Genomic DNA, 24,461 nt, shown 5'->3' with positions numbered 1-24,461 from the left:
GCTAATCTGTCTTATGTCAATTTAATTATTAGACCAGCCAAAGAACCTAGAAGGGAAGAAAGGAAAAGTTTTCCTTCCCTACAGATCCTGGACATAATATCTTCAATACATGGAAGCACAATGTGTTACTGTGTATTTCAACTAGAAGAGTGTGCAAATTTTAATCACCCCAAAGGTGCAAGTATTCAATGCAGTCAAAATGCCCTTCACCAACATTCATGCATTGCATATGTTTATGATTAACACCTAAGGAATGTACATATTTTGTCGGGGCACTTGGTATTATTTTCTTTACCCTGATTAACATTGCAAGGCAATTGGTTTTATGCAGCCCCACAGAATGTAGTAAATGCTATCTGCAAAGAATATCCTGCTAAGCCTGTAGATATATATTTATTAAAAATCTGGGGAGTTCCCTGGTGGTCCAGTGGTTAGGACTGGGCACCTTCACTGCCGTAGCTTGGGTTCAATCCCTGGTCAGGGAACTAAGACCCCGCAGGCCGCACAGCCTGGGACAAAAGAAAAAAATTCTGGCCATGTGGGATCCTTGGGGAGCTGAGGATCCCTGCTACCCTTTGTGGTGCTCTCTTCCTGCTGCCTTTCCTGGCTGGCTTCCACCCCATCCCCACAGCAGAGCCTACATTAGTGTTTGGTTGAATAACTGTGAGCAAGGTGAATAACCAGGGGGGTGGTTATTAGAAGTCCTTCATAGAATCTGCCTATCATGGCTTGGCTCTTCCTTTTGTGTTTAATTGGGTCACAGCTAGAAACTGAAGTTCAAGTTAATAGAGTGTTTGAATAGTAATGAAATACATCCTATTGGGACTTCCCTGGTGGTCCAGTGGTTGAGAATCTGCCTTCCAATGCAGAGGATGCAGGTTCAATCCCTGGTTGGGGAACTAGGATCCCACATGCCACGGGGCAACTAAGCCCGTGCTAGAGAGGCCGAAACAAGAGAAGCCCGTGCACAGCAACTAGAGAAAGCCTGAGCACCGCAAGGAAGAGCCCGTGTGCCACAACAAAGACCCAGCTCAACCAAAATTTAAAAAAAAAAAAAAAAAAAAAATTCCTATTAGCCATTTAAGAAGGAAATTCTTCTTAAATCTTAAAACCGAATGACATGTTTAATATCTTATAATTAATTTAGAGCAAACAAAAATTAAAGTACAATAATTTATTTTCCTCCTGAGACACTATATTAGTTACCTACTGCTGCAAAATAAATTATTCAAAACTTAGCTGCTCAAAACAACAAACATTTATTATCTCCCAGAGTGTTTCTGGCTCTGGGCCTCTCTAAAGGAGACAATCAAGTTGTCAGCCAGGGCTGCATCATCTGATGGCTTGACTAGGGCTGCAGGATTCACATGAAACACGGCTCACTCGTACGGCTCTCGGAAGAGGGCCTCAATTTGCAGCCACATGGACCTTTCCATAGGGCTGCTTATGACATGGCAGCTGGCTTCCCCCAGAGCAAGTGATCTGAGCGAGAGAGCAACAAAGATGGAAGCTGAAGTGAGTTTTATGTCCTAGACCCAGTGTCATACACCATTACATCAGCATTACTCTATCAGGTAGAAGTGAGTCATTAAGTGCAGCCCACACTCAGGAGGAGAAAATTAAGCTCCACCTTTGGAAGGGAGGAGCATCAAAGCATTCATGTATGTGCTAAAACCAAAATTAAAATTAAATATTTTTTCAGGATTTTAAAAATCAAATACTGGAGTATATGGTATATACACTTTAACCATACTAGATAATGCTATTTTGATTTCCAAAGTGCTAGTACCCAACACAACATTGTAAATCAACTATACTTCAGTAAAAACATAAATTTTTTAAAAAGTGCTAGTACCAACTTAAGCTCTTACCAGAAATGTGTAAGAGTTCATGGAGCTGATGTGTTTGCTCTGAAAATGAAACAAACTCAGCTTGGGACTTCCCTGGTGGTCCAGTGGTTAAGAATCCACCTTCCAATGCAGGGGACGCGGGTTCAACCCCTGGCTGGGAACTAGGATCCCACATGCCACAGGGCAACTAAGCGTGCTGCAACTACTGAGCCTGCGCCACAACTGGAGAGCCCACACGCTGCAACTACTGAGCCTGCAAGCTCTGGAGCCCACGCGCCACAACTAGTGAGAAGCCTGCGTGCCGCAACGAAGAGCCCGCATGCCGCAACTAAGACCCGACGCAGCCAAATAAATAAATAAATATTTTTTAAAAAGAAACAAACAAACTCAGCTTAAGGAAAGGAAATAGGAGTTGAAAGTCACTTCCTTGTTTGCAGAATCACCCACGCGTTTTCTTTTCTTCCTTTATTTTACTTTTATTCCATATACCTTGGCATTATAATTTTAGCATATACAGATAATGCTTCCTTTCAGTATAACCACATAGTATTATTTTATATGTTTGAAACATCCAGTAATAAGAATAAAGGAAGGAGGAGAGGAGAGAAGGAAGAAAGCAAGGGGGAAGGAGAAAAGACAAAAGAAAATAAAAGTAAAAGAAAGAAGAGGGGAAAAAAAGGAAAAAAAAAAAAGAAAGAAGAGGAAGAGAGGATTTGGAAATGAGTATAAATAACATTTTCAAGGTGAAAGGAGATCAAACAGATTTAGGCAATACCTATAGAATAATAGAGACTTAAGAGAGCTTTGTTAGTTATCTATTGCTGTGTATCAAACTACTTCTAAATCTTAGCAGCTTAAAACAGCAAACATCTATAGTTAGTCAGACAGAGAAAGACAAATATCAAATGATATCACTTATATGTGGAATCTTAAAAAAAATGATACAAATGAGCTTATTTACAAAACAGAAATAGGCTCACAGACATAGAAAACAAACTTCCGGTTACCAAAGGCAAAAGTGGGTGGGGGGAGATATAAATTAGGAGTTTGGGATTAACATATACACACTACTATATATAAAATAGGTAAACAATGATCTAATAGATAGCACAAGGAATTATATTCAATATCTTGTAATAACCTATAATAGAAAAGAATCTGAAAAAGAATATATACCAATATATATGTATTTAGTGAATCACTTTGCTGTACACTTGAAACTAACACAACATTGTAACTTAACTACACTTCAATTTTTAAAAAACCAAACATCTATCACCTCAAAGAGATAATACGAAACAAGCAAAATGGAACAGATGCTGGTAGGAGAAGTTGGATAAAGAGAAGGATTTTACAAGATGGAATAAGTAAACAGGTTGTTGGTATACAGATGGAAATTATTTTGTTAGTCCCAGTCCTCCAAGAAACAAATGCCAAAATAGGATTAAATTCAGCAGAATTTTATTAAACATCTGTCAGAGAATATGGAGAGGGAACCAGAAAAGATGAGAGTCAGCAGACCAAGATGCAACTCTGATCGAAAGTGATGTACAGAAGGAGAGGTTTCCTGGACTATCCAAGACCACCAAAAACAATCTAAGCGAAGTTAAGCAACGCCAGAGGGAGTCCTCAAGTCACAGTTGGTCATCAGAGGAGTCCCATGTCTCCCAGGAATGAGCCTCCCATAGTGTCCCTGCTGTGACCAGTTACTGTCTGGGAACAGCCCACGGGAAGCAGGGCCTCTGCACAAACGCTGCCATAGATTTCAGAGCACAGGAGCGTGGGCCCTGTGCCTTACCTGGGAGTGTGACCCAAACCTTCACACCTGATGGGTCTGGGCCTCTGGAAATCAAACACTTCTGTTATTGGACTTAATTACATCCCTCCCAACCAAATTCTTATGTTGAAGACCTAAAGACCAATGAGATTCTATTTGAAGATAAAGCCTTTAAGGAGGTAATTAAGGCTAAACAAGATCATAAGGATGGAGCCCTAATATGATAGGACTGGTGTCTTTATAAGAAGAGCAAGAGATAGCCTTTTTTTTTGGTTGGGGTGGTGGTGTGGCCATACCGAGTGGCTTGTGGGATCTTAGTTCCCCGACCAGGGATCAAACCCGGGCCCTCAGCAGTGAAAGTATGGAGTCCTAACCACTGGACCACCAGGGAATTCCGTCTCTCTTTTTCAATTCCCCTGTGCTCACAGAGGAAAGGCTGTGAGAAGGTCACTGTCTGCAAGCCAGGAAGAGAGGCCCCACCAGACACTAACCCTGCTGGCATCTTGATCTTGGACATCCAGCCTCCAGAACTGTGAGCAAATTAATTTCTGTTTTTAAGTCTCCCAGCCGATGGTATTCTGTCATTACAGCTTGAGCAGCCTTTCTCAGGCTGGGTTGCTGCACTTGTCTGTTCAAATTACAGGGAACGTGAGAGAACCAGGAAGCGCCCAGTCTACCACCACTTCTGAATGGATTCCTCCTGCCCTCATTGTGTGATAGTAGCTCCACCCCTTTCTGCAGATTAGGGTAAATTACTCCTGCCTCGAGAAGAGGGAACTCCTCTTCTCACCTGCTGGTCTCTGGGCACATGGAGTCCAGACTTCCCTGGTGGCAACAATAATGTGTAGAGGTGTAGTTCCATGGTATCCTTGTGGTATACCTTATAAGAGTGCCCCTTTTGAGAACCAGGACCTCCAACCCTGTGGAGATGTGAAGGCAGGAAGTGTAAAATCCCCCAGTGGGTGATTGGAAGTAATGGTAAATGGAGTGACACCTGTTTCCAAACCTTGGTCCTGGACCCACCTTATTTTCCTATTGAGAACATGGCACTATATAAAGGTCTCTGATTTAATAATACACTTCATCCAGAAAGATGTAACCCCATCCCTTCAAGATGTTTCCTCAAAGCTGGAGCTTTAGTTGCATCTTCAGAAGGCCTGTCCAGCATTCTGTGTGGCCGGCAGCCCCTGGGTGGTGCAGATTGTGATATGACAGGTGGATCTCATGGTCATGGCCCAGCCTGCACCTCCTTCACTGTGAAGCTGGCCCCTGGTCAGATACTCTGCTAAGAGCAATTCCAAGTCTGTGCATCAGGAATTTCAATGGCCACCAGGTAGCGGTGCTGGCTACAGTTCTGAGGACTGGAAAAGAAGATCCGTACATGGAATAGGTGTCTGTCCCAGTGAAGATGAACCTCTGGCCCTGCAAGGATGGAGGGGACAGAAAGCAAGTCAATTTGTCAATTAGCAGCTAGTTGGTCACTCAAGAGATAGTGCTATATCAGGGCCCGGTATTGGTCTCTAATGCTGACAAGTTGAACATTCAGGGGAAGGTGTCGGAATTCTAAAGTCAATGTTCACCTGCTCAATGTCCATGCCTCGGCTGAACAGGTTGGTAGCCACGAGAATTCACAGTTGAAAATCTTTAAACTGTTGATACTGAGAAAGCCTTTGTGAGAAAGGAAAGCAGAAAAATGTTGAAAGTCCCTTCTTTTAATGGCCTCTTTTCCTCGCAAGGACACAAAACATCTTCCCCATCTCTGACTCACCTCTCCTCCTGGGGCATCCCACAGTGGATGGCAATGGCTGGGAAGTTTTGCTCCACTAGGAGGCGGGCCAGGGCAATGCAACGCTGCACAGACCTCAAAAGGATCATTACGTGTTGGGTGGGGGGTGGCGGTGAGAATGAGGGGATGTGGGCTCCCAGGCAGGCTGCCTTAAACTCCTTGAGCTCCCAGCCACCCTTAGACATGGCCCTGTCCACCAGAGGGCCCAGGAGCCAGCCCCACACACAAGTGTGCAGGCACTAGACCTAAGATTCCCAAGGCCCTGCAGCCCGAAACCCCTGGACCCAGCTCCACCCATCAGTGGGCAGGCACCAGCCCCAGGACACTCTGGGCCCCAGCACTATCCACCAGTAAGTCGATACCAGCCTCGGGACCAGCCTCACATACCAATCAGCAGGCACCAACACCAGAACCCACTAAACCTCAACTCCCCCCACCAGTGAACGGATACCACCCCCAGGACCACCACAGCCCCGAGTCTGACAGGGCAGGACCCAGCCCACCAACCAGCAGGGCGATGCCAGCCGCAGGTCCTGCTGGGCCTCAGTGCCATCCACCAGCAGTACAACACCAGTTCTGGGATACCTGGGCCCAGCAGCCAGAGAACCCAGGTCCTGGCTCTGCCAGCCAGTGGGCCAGCACTAGCCCCAGGGACCAGTTTCACCCACTGGTGAGTGGGCACCAGCCCTGGGATCATCCGGACCCCAACCCCACCCACCAACAGGTGGACACTGGCCCAGGGACCAACACAGCCCCGCAGCCTGCATTGTCAGGACCCAGTCAACACACCAGCAGGCTGGCACCAGTCCCGGGACTTCCTAAGCCCCAGCCCTGCCCACCAGCAGGTCAACTCCTGCTCTGGGACACCTTGGACCCGTCAGCCTGCTGCCCTGAGATCCAGCCCCATCCACCAGCAAGTTGACACCAGCTTTGGGACCCCTAGGGTCCCGCAATCAGAGACCCCAGGACCCAGCTCCACCTCCCAGTGAGCGGGCACAAGCCCTGGGATCCCCCATGCCCCGGCCCCACCCACCAGCAGGCCAACACCAGCTTTGGGATACCTTAGACTCCTCAGCCAGCCACCCCAGGATTCAGCCCCACTCATCAGCAGACCAACACTAGATCCAGGAACCCGAATCCACAACCACCCCCCCACCCCCAAACCTGGATCTGACCACCAGTGAGCCAGCTTTAGCCCCAGGAGCCTCTGGGATCCCACACAAGCTACCTCATGACCCAGCCCTGCCAAACAGCAGCCATCAGCTTCTGCACAAGGCAAGGCCTGGCAATCAACAAGACCAGGGGTCAGCCACGCCTACCAGACGGTCCACAGTAGTCAGCCCACCACAACAGAAGGACTCACACAGTCCACATAGGGGGCACCCCTAGAGCATATAGCTCTGGTGACCAGAGAGGAGTGCACAGCTGGGATGCATAATGTCTCCTACAAAAGGCCACTTTTCCAAGATCAGGAAATGTAACCAATCTATCAGATACATAGAAACAAAAACAGCAAGTTAGCCAAAATGAGGCAACAAAGGAGACTAGAAATCAACTACAAGAAAAAATCTGCAAGAAACACAAACACATGGAAGCTAAACAACATGCTAATGGATCACCGAAGAAATCAAAGGAAAAATTTAAAAATACCTAGAGACTACTGAAACAAAAACATAATGATCCAAAATCTATGGGACACACAGAACTAGAACAAATAATCCTAAAATTTATATGGACCACAAAAGACCCGAAACTGCCAAAGCAATCTTGAGAAAAAAGATCAAAGCTGGAGGTATCAAGCTCCCTCATTTCAGATTATTCTGCAAAACTACAGTAATCAAAACAGCATAGTACTGGCACAAAAACAGACACATAATAAACTCATACATCTAGTCAGTTAATCTACAACTAAGGAGGCAAGAATATACAATGGAAAAAAGACAGTCTCTTCAACAAGTGGTGATGGGAAAACTGACAGCTACGTGTAAAAGAATGAGATTAGAAAATTTCCTCATACCATATATAAAAAAAAAACTCAAAATGGATTTAAGACCTAAATGTAAGACCTGAAACAATAAAACTCCTAGAAGAGAAGACAGGCAGAACACCCTCCGACATAAATAGTAGCAATATTTTTTCAGATCTGTCTCCTAAGGCAAAGGAAACAAAACAAAAGCAAAAATAACCATGTGGGACCTAATTAAACTCTCATAAGCTCTTTTTTTTTTTTTTTTGGTCACGCCGAGTGGCAGCAGTGAAAGCACCGAGTCCTAACCACTGGACTGCCAGAGAATTCCCAAAACTCATAAGCTTTTTTTTTTTTTTAATATTTATTTATCTTTTTAGCTGCGCCATGTCTTAGTTGCGGCACGCCAGATCTTCAGTCTTCATTGTGGCATGTGGGATCTTCAGTTGCAGCATGCAGGATCTTTAGTTGCAGCATGCGAACTCTTAGTTGCAGCATGTGGGATCTAATTCCCCGACCAAGGATCGAACTCAGGCTCCCTGCATTGGGAACACAGAGTCTTAGCCACTGGACCACCAGGGAAGTCCCAAAACTCATAAGCTTTTTTTTAAAAAAATATTTATTTATTTATTTATTTTTGGCTGCATTGGGTCTTCATTGCTATGTGCAGGCTTTCTCAGTTGCAGCGAGTGGGGGCTACTCTTCGTTGTGGTGCACGGGCTTCCCGTTGAGGTGGCTTCTCTTGTTGCGGAGCACAGGCTCTAGGCGTGCGGGCTTCAGTAGTTGTGGCGCACAGGCTCAGTAGTTGTAGTTCACGGGCTCTAGAGCACAGGCTCAGTAGTAGTGGCACACGGGCTTAGTTGCTCCGCAGCATGTGGGATCTTCCCAGACCAGGGCTCGAACCCGTGTCCCCTGCATTGGCAGGCAGATTCTTAACCACGGCGCCACCAGGGAAGTCCAAAACTCATAAGCTTTTGCAGAGGAAATGAAACCATCAACAAAATAAAAAGACAACCTAATGAATGGGAGAAAATATTGATGTGACTGATAAGGGGTTAATATATAAAACATAAACAGCTCATACAACTCAACATCAAAAAACAATCCAATTAAAAAATGGTCAGAAGACCTGAATAGACATTTTTCCAAAGAAGACATACAGATGGCCAACCGGCACATGAAAAGATGTTCAACACTGCTAATCATCAGAGAAATGCAAATCAAAGCCACCATAAGCTATCACCTCATACCTGTCAAAATAACTATTATCAAAAAGTCAACAAATAACTAATGTTAGTGAGGATGTGGAGAGAAGGGAACACTTGTATGCTGTTGATGGGAATGTAAATTGGTACAGCCACTGTGGAAAAGAGTATGGAGTTTCCTCAAAAAGCTAAAAATAGAACTACCATATGGGGACTTCCCTGGTGGCACAGTGGATAAGACTCCGAGCTCCCAATGCAGGGGGTCCGGGTTCGGTCCCTGGTCAGGGAACTAGATCCCACATGCATGCCACAACTAAGAGTTCGCATGCCACAACTGGGGAGCCCGTGTGCCACAACTAAGGAGCCCGTGAGCCGAAACTAAAGAGCCTGCCTGCCGCAACTAAGACCCAGCGCAACCAAATTAATTAATTAATTATTTTTAAAAAAGAAGATGAAAACACTCAATGCTCTGTGGTGACCTAAAAGGGAAGGAAATCCAAGGAATAGGGGATATATATATATACGTGTGGCTGATTCACTTTGCTGTACAGCAGAAACTAACACAACATTGTAAAGCAACTATACTCCAATTAAAAAAAAAGAAAATGAAAACACTAATTCAAAAAGATACATGCACCCCACTGTTCAGAGCATCACTATTTACAATTGCCAAGATATGGAAGCAGCACCCCACTGTTCAGAGCATCACTATTTACAATTGCCAAGATATGGAAGCAACCTAAGTGTTCATCAACAGATGAATGGAATACTATTCAGCCATTAAAAATAATGAAAATTTGCCATTTACAACAACGTGGATGACCCTGGAGGGTATTATGTTTAGTGAAATAAGTCAGAGAAAGACAAATACTGTATGTTATCACTTATATGTAGAATTTAAAAAATAAAACAAACGAATGAATATAGCAAAACAGAAACAGCAGGTATAGAAACAAACTAGTGGCTACCAATGCAGAGAGGGAAACGGGGAGGGGCAAGATAGGGGTAAGGGAATAAGAGGTACAAACTACTATGTATAAAATAAATAAGCTACAAGGATGTATTATACAGCAAAGGAAAAATAGCCATTACTTTGTAACAACTTTAAATTGAATATAATCTATAAAAATTTTGGATCACTATGTTGTACACCTGAAACTAACATAATATTGTAAATCAACTATACCTCAATAAAAATTTTTCATTTAAAATAAATGCAAGGTTTCCCTGGTGGCACAGTGGTTAAGAATCTGCCTGCCAATGCAGGCGACACAGTTTCAAGCCCTGGTCCAGGAAGATCCCATATGCCACAGAGCAACTAAGCCCATGCACTACAACTACTGAGCCTGCGCTCTAGAGCCCAAGAGCCACAACTACTGAGCCCACGTGCCACAACTACGGAAGCCCGCGCACCTAGAGCCCATGCTCCGCAAAAAGAGAAGCCACTGCAATGAGAAGCCCACGCACCACCGCAACAAAGAGTAGCCCCTGTTCGCTGCAACTAGAAAAAAGCCCATGCACAGCAACGAAGACTCAATGCAGCCAAAAATAAATAAATAAAAATAAATAATTAAAAAAAAGACTACTAAACATAAATAAAACTTATTAAAGAAAGACTATTAGATACAGGAATAACAAAAATAAATATACACAGTAACAAATCTAGGTTTACATTTATCTATCTTCATCCCTTCATTTCCATGACTATGAGATCCACAGCTCATCCAATAGATTTGAACTGATCCAAATACCAGCCTTTTCTTTAGTTCTCACAGACGAACAAAGCCAAATCCACAGACTCTATTACAATTCACAGCTTAGGACTGCACACTACAAGTTATTGGATGTTAGTCCATTTTGGAGTTCATAACCTGAAATAGAAACTCAGATGGTTGGGACCTCCCTGGTGGTCCAGTGGTTAAGACTCCATGCTCCCAATGCAGGGGGCCCAGGTTCAATCCCTGGTCAGGGAACTAGATCCTGCATGCCACAACTAAGATCCCACATGCCTCAATTAAGACACAGTGCAGCCAAATAAATAAATAAAAACTCAGTTGGTTGAAATGTCTGATTTTCAGGAAGGATACTTCGTTATTTGTGCATCATTTAGATTGCCTTACACAAGTTTCATTTATTTTCTTAACAGCTGCTAATCTTGCTTTTAATTTATAAATGTGGTTAGTTTCACTTCAATGTTGAATGTTGTGGGCTGTTTAATCGTATACTAGTTTCCCTTAACTGTAACAACAGTAGTTTGGGCCTCTTACGTCCCAATACGTAAGACTTTAGCCTGTGCATACATTGCAGTTCAAAAATGAACCATGTATAACCCTATCACTGAGAGACAAGAAGGAAAGCTTCTCTCTTCCAAAATTTTACAGGGATTCTCTTTTTCCACTGAAAAATGGGAACCTGCCAGCTAATGGGGAACGTGAGGTCTCTGACCTCATCTAAAGGTGCTTCAGCCTCTCAAGTTCAAGAACCACTGACCTGCAGGAAGGCCTTCCTCTCTGGTTCCTGGACCCCCACACCATGGCAGAGGCCATCTTCCCTGCAAATTCAGTGTGATGTCCCAGACAGCAAGCTGGTTAGCAGCTGTCCACTCTCCAGCAACCTTGCTTTCTGAGGCATGTGTTAGTTTCTTCGACCTAGGAAAAGATAGGTCCGAGGACCTATCTTTTCCTAGGTCGAAGCTGGAACCATCCACCCCCTTCTGAGCCACAGAGGTGTGGCCGTGCCCTCCATCCACAACAGGACATCGCAGGACACACTGCAGGAAGTCCAATATGTATACCTAAGGCTCACACAGTGGGCGCACAAGGCTTTTGTTCTAGTGCAGATCTGATGGGAGGGCTCACCAGTTCAACAAAGCTTGAAACCGGTACCAGTGTACAGTGCCCAGACTTACCAGAGAAGGTAAACCCTGACGATGTGCAATGTACAACGGGGACAAGGAAAAAGGTCTCTCTAGGCCAGTAAGAAGAGGAAAGGGAAACAGAGGGAGAAGCAATACTTGAGCCAGGTCAACGGGTATGAGCTTTCAAGTCAGGTAGACCTGGGGGTGAATATTCCTGGCTTTTCCACCAACCAGCTGTGGAGCCTTGAGCACATCCGGCCCAGAGCTGGCCCCAGCCCATACTTACTAAATTGAGCAAGTGCTGAACGAAATTCTCTGAGCATTTCCTCATCTGCCAACCAGTAATGCAATTTCTACCTTGCAGATTTTAGAGGAATGAGAAAACACACAGTGCTAAGAAAAACAGACACAAGACATGCAGTAGGCTGGGGACCAGAGTTCTAAAGCAAGTTCTGCCTAACCTGGCAGGAACATTCTCACACCAGGGAACATGAGTTCCTGGACTCTGGGGCCAGGTTAGGAGGTGGGTGGGTGCAGCAGAGCAGGGCAGGGGCAGGGCCAGGCACTGAAGCGAGGCCACAGCCTGGAGCGAGCCAGTTCCTGGTGGCTGTTGGGTGGCTCAGACAGCTCCTTGCCTCCCCAGCCATGGTTCTCCCTTTGCCCTGGCTCTCCCGAAGTTGCTGCCGTCGCCTCCTCCTACCATCCTGGCCCCCAGCACTCCAGGGCTCCTGGAGGTGCTGCTCCCAGGGTCCCAAGGCAAGCACAGAAAAGACGAGCTCCACAGGCACTGGGCAGACGTCACCTTCCAGGGTAAGTGGCGCCAAGAGTGAGGGTGGAGAGCGTGAGGGCAAATTTGTACTGGGGGCAGGGAATCCCCTCCATCTCACCCTGTACCAGAGGCCAGCTGAATGCAGACACTACCGCCACCCCTAGAGCATGCTGCCTAGTTCCTCAGTTCCCCAGCACCCCCACCCCACTCCAGACCTCAGAGCACCCTTTACCTACACCCCTCCCTCCCTGCACAGTCCACGAAGTCCTTGAACAGGCATTTCCCCTCATCCAACAGTTAATTATTTCTCAGGGGGGGTTGGGACAGCCAGTCCTCCCCTTCCCATACGTCGCACAGAAGTCCAGTTACAGCCCCTGGGCTGTGATCTCTAACTTTCCCCCTCCCCCCAGGCCTATGCCTAAGACAGGAAGCAGTCCAGATGTACTGCTGGCATTGCAGTACAGATGACCTTAAACTAATGGGGCTGAAAAACAGGAAGGAGGCAGTGAGCCTCAGCCCCCTGCCCTGGCTGATGCTCTCTCCCTAACACCCTCCTCTCCCAGGACCCCTGGCCCCGCCCCACAGCTGAGCTGGCCCAAGCTGAGGAGCTGCTGGAGCAGCAGTTGGAGCTGTACCAAGCCCTGCTCGAAGGGCAAGAGGGGGCCTGGGAAGCCCAGGCCCTGGTGCTCAAGATCCAGAAGCTCAAGGAACAGATGAGGAGACACAGAGAGAGCCTGGGAGAAGACGCCTAAGCTTTCCACCAGTTGCCACTTCACCCTCCTACACTGGAAATACTGCACACTACCCTCCCTCCCCAGCCCTTTGATCAGAAACATCCCAGCCTCTCCCAGGCCACCAAGGAAACGGAAGAAACCACCACAAAGGGCCAAAAATTTGAAAGTAGTGAGAAGCCACGGCCTCTGCAGTCTTTTCAGTAACATCCCCCAGTCTGACACCTCCTACTGACCTCCGCCCCACAGCAGTGTACACAGTCCCCACGGGAATTTACTCTGGATTATGCCCTAAAATAGCCTCAGCCCAAATCCAATAAAGGGACGGAGCGCTTACAGACACCACAGATGCATGTGTTTTTTAGTTTTGTTAAAAAAAATTCTGACAAATCAGGGAAATGGGGGTTTAGGAGTGGTGGCGATGCAAAAGAGGGAAGCCATGGGGTGGGGCACGGGGTCGTCAAGGGTAGGCGGCAGCAGTGTCTCCTTCATCCCCACGCCTGGCATCATCTCCTGAAGAGGAGCAGACTGTCACACTCCAGAATGGGTGGGGAGTCCTCTACCGCGTCTGTTCAACTGAAGAAAAACATGGCAGTTAGAATAATGTATGGAAACGAAAAAGCTAGGTTGGTAGAAAAGGCCCCTCTGAAACACATGCAGATGTTTGTGCAGTGTGTGGGTCAGAGGATACATTTGGGGGTAAAGAAAGAAATACTTCGATGAGAAGTAATTTGATGAGAAGAGACCCCATAAAGAGGTCAACTAAACATCCCAACAGAGCATCAAGATGGGGGTGCGGGGGAGAAAACACATGACAAATTTGTCAAGTGCCCACTATGCACCAGGGGCTTTAAGAAAAAACCCACTAAGGAACAAGGAGAACCTAAAGGACTGGGGGAGCCAGTTTCATGAGATCATTACTCACTGTAGGAGGAGATGTCTATCTCATCAGGCAGCTCACTAATATTGACTTCAAAGCGATCCTGCACATCATTGAGAATCTTGGCATCATTCTCATCTGACACAAACGTGATGGCCAAGCCCTTGGTGCCAAACCGGCCTGCTCTGGCCACCTGGAAGAAGACAGATGATAGAACTGGTAGACCCCAAAGAAGGAAGACACCCAAGAGGAGGGATGAAGATGTACGGTATGAATAAAGAAACTAAGGGGGTGGGAGAGGACCCTGGGATACCTTCCGGGTGTGGGGCTTACCCGATGCAGGTAGGTGTCAGAATCCTCAGGCATGTCGTAGTTAAAGGCAATGTTCACCCGCTCAATGTCCATGCCTCGGCCAAACAGGTTGGTAGCCACAAGAATTCGTCGTTGAAAATCTTTAAACTGCTGATACCGAGAAAGCCTTTGTGAGAAAGGAAAGCAGAAAAATGTTGAGATTCCTCACTCTCAAGGGTCTCTTTTCCTCGCAAGGACACAAAGCATCTTCCCCATCTCTGACTCACCTCTCCTCCTGAGGCATCCCACGGTGGATGGCAATAGCTGGGAAGTTCTGCTCCACCAGGAGCTGGGCCAGGGCAATGCAACGCTGCACAGACTTCACAAATATCACCACCTGTGTGTGTGTGTGTGTACGTATAAGATTGGGGGGGGATGTGCGTCCATGTGGGTGTGTGTGAGAGAGATTACGTCCAAGAGTTTTCAGTAATTACACTCTTCTAAAAGAACTCCTCTTAGTCCCCATCACATATTTCCTCTTCTGCTCTAAATATTACTTAGCCTTTCCCTCTTGGCTCTGATTTTTCCTGAGCAGACAGACATGCTGCAGAGAAGGTATGGAAAACAGTAACTAAAATTACCAGACATATTAGGAGACAAGGATGAAGCCACCTCATGAGTGGTAAAAATTTGAACTAAAGTCTGGAAAGACCACGACCGATACTCCGACTCACCAAAACATCAAATATAAGAACCTACCCTAATTCTAGAAAGTAGTTTTTAGTGCAAGCAAATCACACAACAGGTAAAGTGATGGAACACTTCTCCCTTAGTAAGTAGTACAAGAAACAAATAAAATTTAAGAACCTAACAGGCCTAATGTATTTCTGCACTTTCACCAACTTATTAAAACTCTTCAAGGATTTTATAATTTGAGCTTTATTTTGTTGAATATCTATGCCAGCCATGGAAAAGCAGTTCCCACCTTGCTCACGCTCAGTGCCACCAAAAGACATTTTTCTCTCATTTAATAGAATTTTCATTTAAGAGACTTTCTCCACCATTCTCTTTCACACGACACACATGGTTTCCTCAATAAAAGGATATATTATAGAGGTTTCTGCAACAGTTGGAGACGTGCTCATTCTCCCTACTGGACCTTGAACAACTGACCTGGTTGAATTCAAGGACATCCAGAAGGTCAAAGAGCTTCCGGTTCTTCTCGTTGTCCTTCAGTTTCACGTAGTACTGCTGCAACCCATGCAGCGTCAGCTTCGTCTCATCATCCACGAAGATCTCCATTGGCTGGGGGGGAGGGGGGAGGGAAGGGGTGGGGAACGGGAGGAGGGCAGAGTGGGGGGGTTAAACCTGGGGGGGTGGAGGAAGTTGATCTCCAATACACCCCATGGCGGGATGGGGAGAAGAGAGGAGATTGGAAACCCAACCCCACCCCCAAAAATACCCACATTTTAATGTGGTCTTTTCCACAGTAGATCTAATTTCCTTCCTATCAGTTGAGTTTTAAGATTTTCCAACTGAAAATTTTCACGGGAAAGAAACTTTGCAGGGAGGAAAAGACACAGTACAACCACCCAATGGCAAGATGCCATTACCTCAAATGGTGGTGGTGGAGGAAAGAAAACAATGGGAGGTGATTCTCCAAGAAAGAACATGATCCAAACACCTGGGAAATGATGGGAAACAGTGACTCGAGGTCAGAATAACGCCATCAGAGCTGGTTTAATATCGGTGAGAGGACAAGGACTACTCCATTTTATGCTGTCAACTACGAGAATCATATCCCTATTAGAAAGGTGGACGTCTTCCATATCCCCATTAGAAAGGCGGAAGATCAGAATGCTTCAGTGGACATAAGTCAAAATGCCATGAAAAGAGAAGCAAAAATTACGCAAGATGAGCAACAACTTGCCCTCGGACCACAAGGAAACAGTTTTAGATAAGACTGGTCTCAACTAAAAATCAAACCACCTATACTGTTACGTGGAAGGTATCATTAAGTGGTGCTAAGAAGCAAATTCAGAGCAGCAGTTATTCACTCATCTTTAAAAACAAAACAAAACATATACACACACAACCCTTGAAGGGAAGGAAGGCAACATTTTAAAAAAAAAGGGAAAATTGACCCAAGACTCAACTCCAAAGCCCAACTTTCCTAGCACTCTTCACTAACTTGAAGACATAGTTAACATAAAACTCCAGGGTCCAAGATTTCGGGAAAGGATGTGTGTGTCATGCGAGAAAACCAGAAGCCCAATCTCAGAAGTCAGACTAGCAAAGGTAGGCTTTCCAAAGAGAAGTTCCATGGCTTCTTTCAGATCTAATCTGAGCCCCAAGTACAGCTGAAGAGTTTTGGTCCCATGGGAAGGAGCAGAGCAGGGAGGGAAAGAACACACTCCACTGCTTATACAACGGCCCTGCCTAGCCCCAGACCCTAGCACCCACCTGGTTACATCCAAGTGGAGCTCCTCACTTTACCTTTCCCATATCCAAGTATTAAAAAAAAAAAAAAGTGTTTAAAAAATGAAAAAAAATCTACCACCCCATTCAGAACACCCCTCCCCACCAACACAAATGGAGGGAAATAGGGAACACGGCACGCCTTGGGTTCAGGAAAAAAACCGGGAACGGAAAAAGAGGCTGGTTTGGTCCTCGGCTTCCTGGTCAGGTTCCCCGCGGCCTCCGCTGCCGCCATCCACCGCCGGGTGCCGTCCGCATTCCCCCGCCGCGCCACGGTGCTTCTCTGCTGCCGGCTCACATCAACCAAGGTTCCGGATGGGTGCGAGGAGGAGGTACGGGTGGGAAGGAGTATGGACTCGGGGACTGAGGTGCCAAAGGCCCCCACCCCTGGAGGTGGGGAGGGAGCGGATTCATCTGTGCTGTTTGCTCTTCTTTTGGACAATGCCCTGCCATCTGTCTGTCCCTCTCTTGCTCTCCTGCCACCGGGACGTTATGAGTTTGGGGAGCAGAAGGCTCCGGTTGTATGCTCGATGCCACCTTGAGGGTGCGTGGCTGTAGGGAGTATGTAGGAGACGATGGGTGGGTGGTAGGGCAGAAAATCCTGCCCTCCCCCAAATGGGAGAAGAGGTTCAAAAACGCTGTGATTACAAAAAAAAAAAGTCGAACACTTCCCGCTCTCACGTTAACCCGACCAAGTCTTCCGGAGTTTCCCTGGCGCCCGCGCAGACCCTAACACTAACTGTCTCTGCCTCTGTGTGTCTCTTCAAGGAGTCATCACTCCCAAATGGGCATGTGCCCCCTTCTTGGCGCTTGAAGGACAAGGGAGTCTGGAGGAAGAGGGCGCGGAGGGGGAGGAGGCAGCGGGCGGGGAGTGGAGGGAGAGAAGGTAGAAGGGTATTTACGTCTTGCATGAACTTGCGGCAGACTGGGCGAATCTCTTTGCTCAAGGTAGCACTGAACATCATGACCTGCTTCTCATGGGGGGTCATGCGAAAAATTTCCTGGACATCCCGACGCATGTCTACAAGAAAAAGAAACTATAGTAGAAGAGAAGCATATACCGTAAACAAAGACCAGAAACAGGCTTACCAATGAGGTAAAGACTGTTGGTAAGCAAGAGTCTCGGTTCAGGGGAAGATTTGCCTCAGGCCTCTCTCTACTCTGTTTTCTCCAACCACCATATAATCATATCCATAGGAATAACACAGTGGAAAGAACAATGGATTTGGGACCAGGGTCCAGCTGTGTATTTTAACCACACAAGAAATCAGATGAAACCCCAAAGCCCACAACTAAAAAATGGGGATAAAGCCCACTGCAGAGGCTCACAAAGATAAGTCCTTTGAAAAATGCTTTACAAGGCCCTTCTCCCTATTCCTCTCTCCCCAAGCTCCAACTGTCTACAAATATCGCGCACCTATTACATTCCAGCTGTCAGAGTCCATTCCATGCTTCCTCTGGATCACACTGTCCTATCCAGTCAGGCAAATATGACATCTCTACTTGGAGCCCACCTTATAGCTCGCCATCTAGAATAGCCAAAGATCATTTGGAATGACTTATCCCTGGGGCTATGTCGATCCCTACTCTCTCATTCACCAAATTTGAGTTCTTACAAAACATCTTCCTTAACCCCACTTAGCACACCAGAATACCACACCACACAAACTCCCACAAACACCCTCCACGTTAATTCTGGAACTTAAGTCTAGAGATCTATTCAGCTATGAATTCTGACAATATATGCTGAGCTGAGGATGCCAAAAAGAGTAGACTGTCTCCTCATTCAGCTCAAGTTTCTCCCCTATGACACCCACTATAGGGTTTTACAAAGGAGAATAGTGGTGTGACTAATATCCAAGATCAGCAAAGTCCCTTTTCTCAAAGATAAACATCACCAAAAGAAAGAACATAACACCTTCCTCCTTGATCACTAAGGATGCTTAAAAAGCCTAACAAAGACTGACCAGGGAAGCCAGAGCCATCAGTCATGGGTGATAGATTAAGAGTCGTCCTGGCACTAAAGTGCTCCAGTATCGAATAAACATCATTTGGCTCCAAAAGGCAACTCCCAGATCACTAGCCCAGTCCCAGCACTGCTACTCACCGAGCTGTTCAAGCATCTTATCGCATTCATCCAAGATAAAGTGTTTAATGTGTTTGAGATTGAGGCTCTTATTTCGAGCCAGGGCTAGGATGCGGCCAGGGGTCCCCACGACGATATGCGGGCAGTTCTTCTTCAGCACCTCTTCATCTTTCTTGATAGACAGACCACCAAAAAACACTGCGACCTGCCAACACAGGAGACAAGAGTATCTCACAAGGAAGGAAAGAATTCAACCTCCCCAAGGTTCCCATCCTTTCAGTTTACTCTAAACCAAGTCTTAGAACACTTCGGAGCTAAAGGGAACATAAGAAATCACCTAATCTAAAATTATTATATCCCCCAAACATTAAACCTAAGAAACAAAAGTGACCTGCCCTAAACTACATGGCTGATTGAGGCAGTGAGGACCAGCATTTAGTTCTGACTTAATCTAACAATCTTCCTTCCCCAAGGCCAGGCTTCACCGTAAAAACGAGGACGGCAAGAAATCACCAAAGTATCAAGTACCAAAAAAACCTCATGGACATCAAGTTTTCCTAAACGACCCCAGATTTTTAAACTCCTTTGCATAAACCCTATGAAATTACTGATTCAGGCTAAATATACTACTCCATGTTAAAACCATTAGGGGAATGGTTGTTGAGGATCTGGGCCTTTATATTCTCTCAAATAGCACCAAAAACTCCTTTCTAGTTTCAAGGGGGAAAGATCAGACTGTCAGGACCCTAATTCTAGGGTAAATCTAAAACCATTAACTGTGGGACAAGCAGGTTTGCAACAAAACAGGAGATACATAGCATCATCTATAAAGAATTCTAACCAAAAATGTTTACTTGTACCAGTTAAGCTTTCAAATATAAATTTCAGTTTAGGGACTTCCCTGGCGGTCCAGTGGTCAACACGCCACGCTTCCTACGCAGGGGGCGCAGGTTCGATCCCTGATCAGGGAACTCAGATCCCACATGCCGCGTGGCACAGCAAAGGAAGGAAGGAAGGGAGGAAGGAAGGGAGAGAGAGGGAGAGAGAGGGAGAGAGAGGGAGAGAGAGGGAGGGAGAGGGAGGGAGAGGGAGGGAGAGAGGGAAAGAGGGAGAGAGGGAGGGAGAGAGAGAGAAAGAGAAAGAGAGAAAGAAAGCAAGGAAGCTCAGTTTATAGGAAACACTGGGAGGGAAGAACAAGTTAAAACAACACAAGGGAGTAACCAGACAAACCCAGAGGTAAGACATTCTGTAGAACTAGCCCAACCTCTTAAACAAATCACTGAAGCATAATTTTGAGCAAAAGAAAGAAAAGTAAGACTATGTCATGAAAATTTATATTTGATCTTGACACCAAGACCATCCTCTTTTGAGTCCACAAGGTGATGAGTCAGACCTATACAGGAAGAAGTGCAATCCTAGTCCTCTACTGAGCTCAATGACAAATGTTTCCACAGTCATTAACTATGGAAACTGTTTCCTGGTTTTCAACTTATAGAATCAACCTACCAACAAGACTGCTTGCTAAAAGGACAGAAAGTAAACCCCAATGAAACTGACAATATAAGAATACAAACATACATAACACACACACCAGCTTTGACTATATTTAGAAAATTTAAATTAATACAGTTTTCCAATTCTAGGAGAAAAAGTGTAAACAAGCTAAATAATCTTTCACGAAAAAGTCAAAAAGGTCTTTAAGTTGACAAACTGAGAAAACAGCTCCTAATACTTGGTTTCACAGAACATCAGAACTTAAAAAAAAAGTTAACTAGTGGTATTCTGTGAAGTACGATTACACGGGAGAACAGAATCTTTTCATTATAAGGCCCTCTGGATTACCTATGCACTTTTACCAGGCACAGATACCACTTTTACTACTTTGGTTTTAAACAAATTACTTTTAGTCTAGGGCTATTACTCACACATTCCTAGTTCTACACGTAAATTAATAATCAATTATGAGGAAAATTACAACAATCTGAACAAAAATACTGTTTTTTTTCCACCCAAGGAGGGTACAAAGTTATATACATCAAGCATATGTTTATGCTTCTCAAACTCCAATTACCCAAGGATCTTGTCAGAACACATATTCATATTCGGTAAGACTGAGGTGGAACTCATGCAATCTACATTTCCAACAGGCTCCCAAATGACACTGAAACCACGGGTCTGGGAACCACACCCTGAATATCAAGGTTACACAATGCACAAACATATTTATAGAACGTGTTTAAAACCAAGACAAACTATAAAGCTTCTCCAAAATCAAAATACAGCAGACATCTCTGAAAGTACAATGCATACCCAAATGAACCCTAGAATATAAATCTCTTATACACCTAAGTTGCAGAAACTTACTACGTACTACACGTAACTGAGACTTCTGTATAGCTATTTAACACCTGTGGGATGTGAAGACTGCTGATCTAACAAGACTCCAATGCCTCCAACTCCCCACACCCTCACTCCCCCAGGTCTCTTTACCCTGGCTTACCTTGACATTGGGCATGTATTTAGAGAAGCGTTCATATTCCTTGCTGATCTGAAAAGCCAACTCCCGAGTGTGACACATCACCAGTACAGACACCTGGGGGGGAAGTAGATGGAGACACACATACAGTATACCCCTTCACCAGGTATGTCACAAAAGCACACCCAGCAGATCACAGGTGACTACAATTCTGGATCTAAATCATTAACCCCGTGATTACTACAGAATACTCTCATGGTTATTGGTCAAGGATGATAAAGGTCATCTTAACAACAAGCACTCCTGGCTCTGAATGCATCATGTAGCTGAGACAAAAATACCCTTCCTAAATATTACTAGCCAAAATGCCTTCCCCAGCACTCTCCCCAAGTGTCTCTCCCCAAGTGTACCTGCCCAGTAACTGGCTCCAGTTGTTGCAGTGTAGCCAGCACAAACACCGCCGTCTTTCCCATGCCTGACTTGGCCTGGCATAGGACATCCATTCCCAGGATGGCCTGAGGGATGCATTCATGCTGGACTAGAAGTAAGGAAAAAAAAGATAAATTAGTCTCCAGAGAACTCCACCACCTTTTCCACCAGGCCAAACCCATTTCTCACCACTCAATTCTTAAGTTGTTCTTGTCAATTTCCAGACCCTTTCTACCTCTCTGCCCTCTCAGTCAAGTGATTCCCAAATCAGACCTTCCCAGTTCCTTCTAACACAGCCTCTTCCAGCTCCAGGGCCCAAAGTCCTGCTAACAACCCTCTTGCATCTACCAATTGGACGCCTTAGGTGCTCCTGATTCTGTCTGAATGTTCCTTAATCTGTAGCAATCCATGAATTTTGAGTGCCTGCTACAGGCCATTTCTCATACTTAGATTGTCATGCTTTGGGGCACATAAGCCTGCAACAACCTTGAACAAAATGAAGAACTTGGTAACTGACCCAAAAGCCAGCCATCCTTAGACCAGCCATAAAGGTTTCCAGAGACCAGAGTTGGCCTAGCCCAAGGGTCCAACCAGCTCCTCTCTGGAAATTTTAAATTAAAAGTCAGAGAGACAAAATTAAAAACAGGCAAGAAAAAAAGCCACTCCAAGTTGCTTTTAGATCACCAGCACTTACATGCTATCACGAATGAAAGACCAACTTATATAAACCTCTTCTATTGCTAAATTAGTTTTTGGTACTTATTTCCTGATCTATCCTGAATATATATCTGTATCACCTGAAGGACTATGACCATACTGTTTCCTGTATCCTTAAAGACCCTAATGAATACTCCATGCCCAACAGAAAATTTACCTTCTGATGGATGCTCAAAGCCACAGTCAACAATGGCCCGGAGCAACTCTGGCTTGAGCAGAAAGTCACGAAAGCCAGAGCTGTGAATGGAAACGTAGGAGCCCTTGACATCCTTCTTGGCAGGGGCCTCAGCCCCATCTCCCCCAGCTGCTGTCTCCACCTCATCATCTTCATAATCCAAGAGCTCATTGTCCACATCGTTCTCTGCCATAACTGGGCCGGCAGGGGGAGAAGGGGAGGGGTCTCTGGATGAGTTCACGCAGAATAAGGGAAGACAGAGAAGGAAAGTGGGGGCTTGAGGAACAGTAAAGGAAAAGAAACACACTAGTTTCTGACAGAAGAGCTGGGGAAAAAAAAAACAGAGAGAAAACTCATCAGTCATGAGCAGAGCCTTCACCATCTTTTCCATCCCCACATTCTTTCCACTTTCCCTAAACTAGGAAACATTTTCCTGGAAAAAAAATAACAAAGAAGGACAAGACATAAAAGCGAAAGGCAAACATAATACAGGGAATGGGAAAAGTGGGCCCAGGGGAAGTGGTTAGGACATAAGTTCCCAAAAAGACAGGATCAGAGAAGCAGAAACCGGAAAGTTGGAAGGGCAAAACCGACTTATAAATTCCTGGTCTGTGACAGTAACAAGAAAAAAAAATACATGTTTGAAAAACAGAACACTATTAATGACTTAAAATGGAGAATGGAAATGAAAGTGACAAAACGAAAAGTCCTCAACGGAAGACCTTGTGCTTTCCCTATAATCTCAAGGTGTCGACAGTAGCCATCAGTCAAGGGTGACAGATTACGGTCGTCATTACGCAAAGCGCTCACTTTTCAAAATGAAAACATCATGTGGCTGCCATCCACCTCTCGCGGCATTCCAGCCTCCCACTCCTCAATAACCTCCTTCTGGCGTTTAAGAAATCCTTGTGTAATTAATGGCGGAGAGAGGGGCTTAGAGAAATGGCTCGGCCGAGAAAAAACCCACTCCTCCATCATACGATGAATTAAAAAAAAACACAGTAGTTAAGAAAGATGTATCCTCGTTCCGGCTAACAGAAGCTTTACCAAGTGACCTCCCATCACCGTTATGTTACTCCTAGGTGTAACTCATTTCCGAAAACACACAACGACACCACTCGTAAACATTTGGAAAACACTCCAGATAATGGTGGGCAGTCCGAGGTGAGAAAAATCCAACTAGGCCCACAAGTCGGTACTCCTTCCATTCCCACCGCGGACCGAGAGATAAGCGGGAAAGTGGGAAGAGCCCCGCCCTCTGCAAATGCCCAGGACCAGAAGACGCCTAGCGCCGCCTCTCACTGTCGCTGGGTTCTCAGGTAACCGAGGGGCCCACCGAAAGAGCGAGGAGCAAAGGAAGCACAATGGCGCCGGGGCCACCATCTTGGATTGGGCCCCCCTGGATTCCCTACCTCCCCCCGAAGTTTCTTGATCTCGAGGGATGCAAGTGATGGAAGTAACGACCCAATCAGACTCCAGCGACCAGACCATAGCCTGTACAATGGTTATCAGGAGGCCGTGCGACAGGATAGCCGCAGAGAAACGCAGATGGAGGCGGATGGTGCCGAAGGCCAAAGCTTACCTGAGCAAGGCGAAGGCGTATGGCGGCGGCAACAGCGACGAAGTAGGGAACCTGCCTTCACTTCCGGTTCCCGGCTTCCCTCTACCCCGGCCTCCCGCCTTACGACCGCGCAGACGTAAGGGACCGGAAGAAGGACCTTCCACGGTTCTATAGTTCCGCGCGCTCCTGGGTTGCCTTTAGAAAATGCCTGTGTGGAAAAAAAATTTTTTTTAAGCCACGTCTAACTTCTCCGCTACTACCAGTAACAAAAGGCATAAAGGAAACTAGCATCCTCCCCATTGTTATGTTTTTTCTCTTGTCCTGCTCTTTTCCACGCCTCTCTCTTCATTTACGTTCTTGCAACGCAGGCCTTCTCTCTGGGCACCCCGCCATGGGCGCAGGAAGACCCAAGGTGGCGGGATTTCGA

General features: G+C 45.8%; 2 protein-coding genes and 3 non-coding genes across 5 annotated transcripts; 2 read left to right on the top strand and 3 right to left on the bottom strand.

Moving 5' to 3' along the window:
* The first annotated feature begins 10,484 nt into the window (after window positions 1-10,484).
* TRNAW-CCA (transfer RNA tryptophan (anticodon CCA)) lies at window positions 10,485-10,557 on the top strand. The gene has a single exon. It is a non-coding gene; the product is annotated as a tRNA-Trp (tRNA).
* A 1,374-nt stretch (window positions 10,558-11,931) lies between these two features.
* Window positions 11,932-13,286, top strand: MCCD1 (mitochondrial coiled-coil domain 1). Its single transcript, XM_068559047.1, is given in 3 exon segments — window positions 11,932-11,944; window positions 11,947-12,251; window positions 12,774-13,286. Coding segments are annotated over 3 exon segments (507 nt in total). The 3' UTR covers window positions 12,963-13,286.
* Window positions 13,287-13,294: 8 nt separating this feature from the next.
* Window positions 13,295-24,144, bottom strand: DDX39B (DExD-box helicase 39B). The gene is made up of 11 exons (XM_068559043.1): window positions 24,056-24,144; window positions 22,456-22,798; window positions 21,563-21,690; window positions 21,177-21,269; window positions 18,698-18,881; window positions 17,493-17,611; window positions 15,286-15,417; window positions 14,400-14,509; window positions 14,155-14,299; window positions 13,867-14,014; window positions 13,295-13,517 (listed from the first exon to the last, which is right to left on the bottom strand). Exons 2-11 carry the CDS (start codon window positions 22,664-22,666, stop codon window positions 13,501-13,503), a joined length of 1,287 nt encoding a protein of 428 aa, XP_068415144.1. The 5' UTR covers window positions 22,667-22,798; window positions 24,056-24,144; the 3' UTR covers window positions 13,295-13,500.
* On the bottom strand, window positions 18,570-18,646 carry LOC137774304 (small nucleolar RNA SNORD83). Its single transcript, XR_011075832.1, has one exon. It is a non-coding gene; the product is annotated as a small nucleolar RNA SNORD83 (small nucleolar RNA).
* On the bottom strand, window positions 23,232-23,309 carry LOC137774303 (small nucleolar RNA SNORD83). Its single transcript, XR_011075831.1, has one exon. It is a non-coding gene; the product is annotated as a small nucleolar RNA SNORD83 (small nucleolar RNA).
* Window positions 24,145-24,461: the final 317 nt, after the last annotated feature.

Source organism: Eschrichtius robustus, chromosome 12 (assembly GCF_028021215.1).
Source record: "Eschrichtius robustus isolate mEscRob2 chromosome 12, mEscRob2.pri, whole genome shotgun sequence".
Classification (NCBI taxonomy): domain Eukaryota; kingdom Metazoa; phylum Chordata; class Mammalia; order Artiodactyla; family Eschrichtiidae; genus Eschrichtius; species Eschrichtius robustus.
Note: the sequence above shows the minus strand (reverse complement) of the source record. Positions and strands in the feature narration are given on the sequence as shown.

Coding starts and splice junctions, on each gene's coding strand:
- DDX39B (XM_068559043.1), bottom strand. CDS start 22,666: ATGGCAGAGAACGATGTGGACAATGAGCTCTTGGATTATGAAGATGAT. Junction 17,612..18,697: donor TAAGATGCTTGAACAGCTCG/GTGAGTAGCAGT, acceptor TTTTTCTTGTAG/ACATGCGTCGGGATGTCCAG. Junction 14,015..14,154: donor CTGACACCTACCTGCATCGG/GTAAGCCCCACA, acceptor GTCTTCTTCCAG/GTGGCCAGAGCAGGCCGGTT.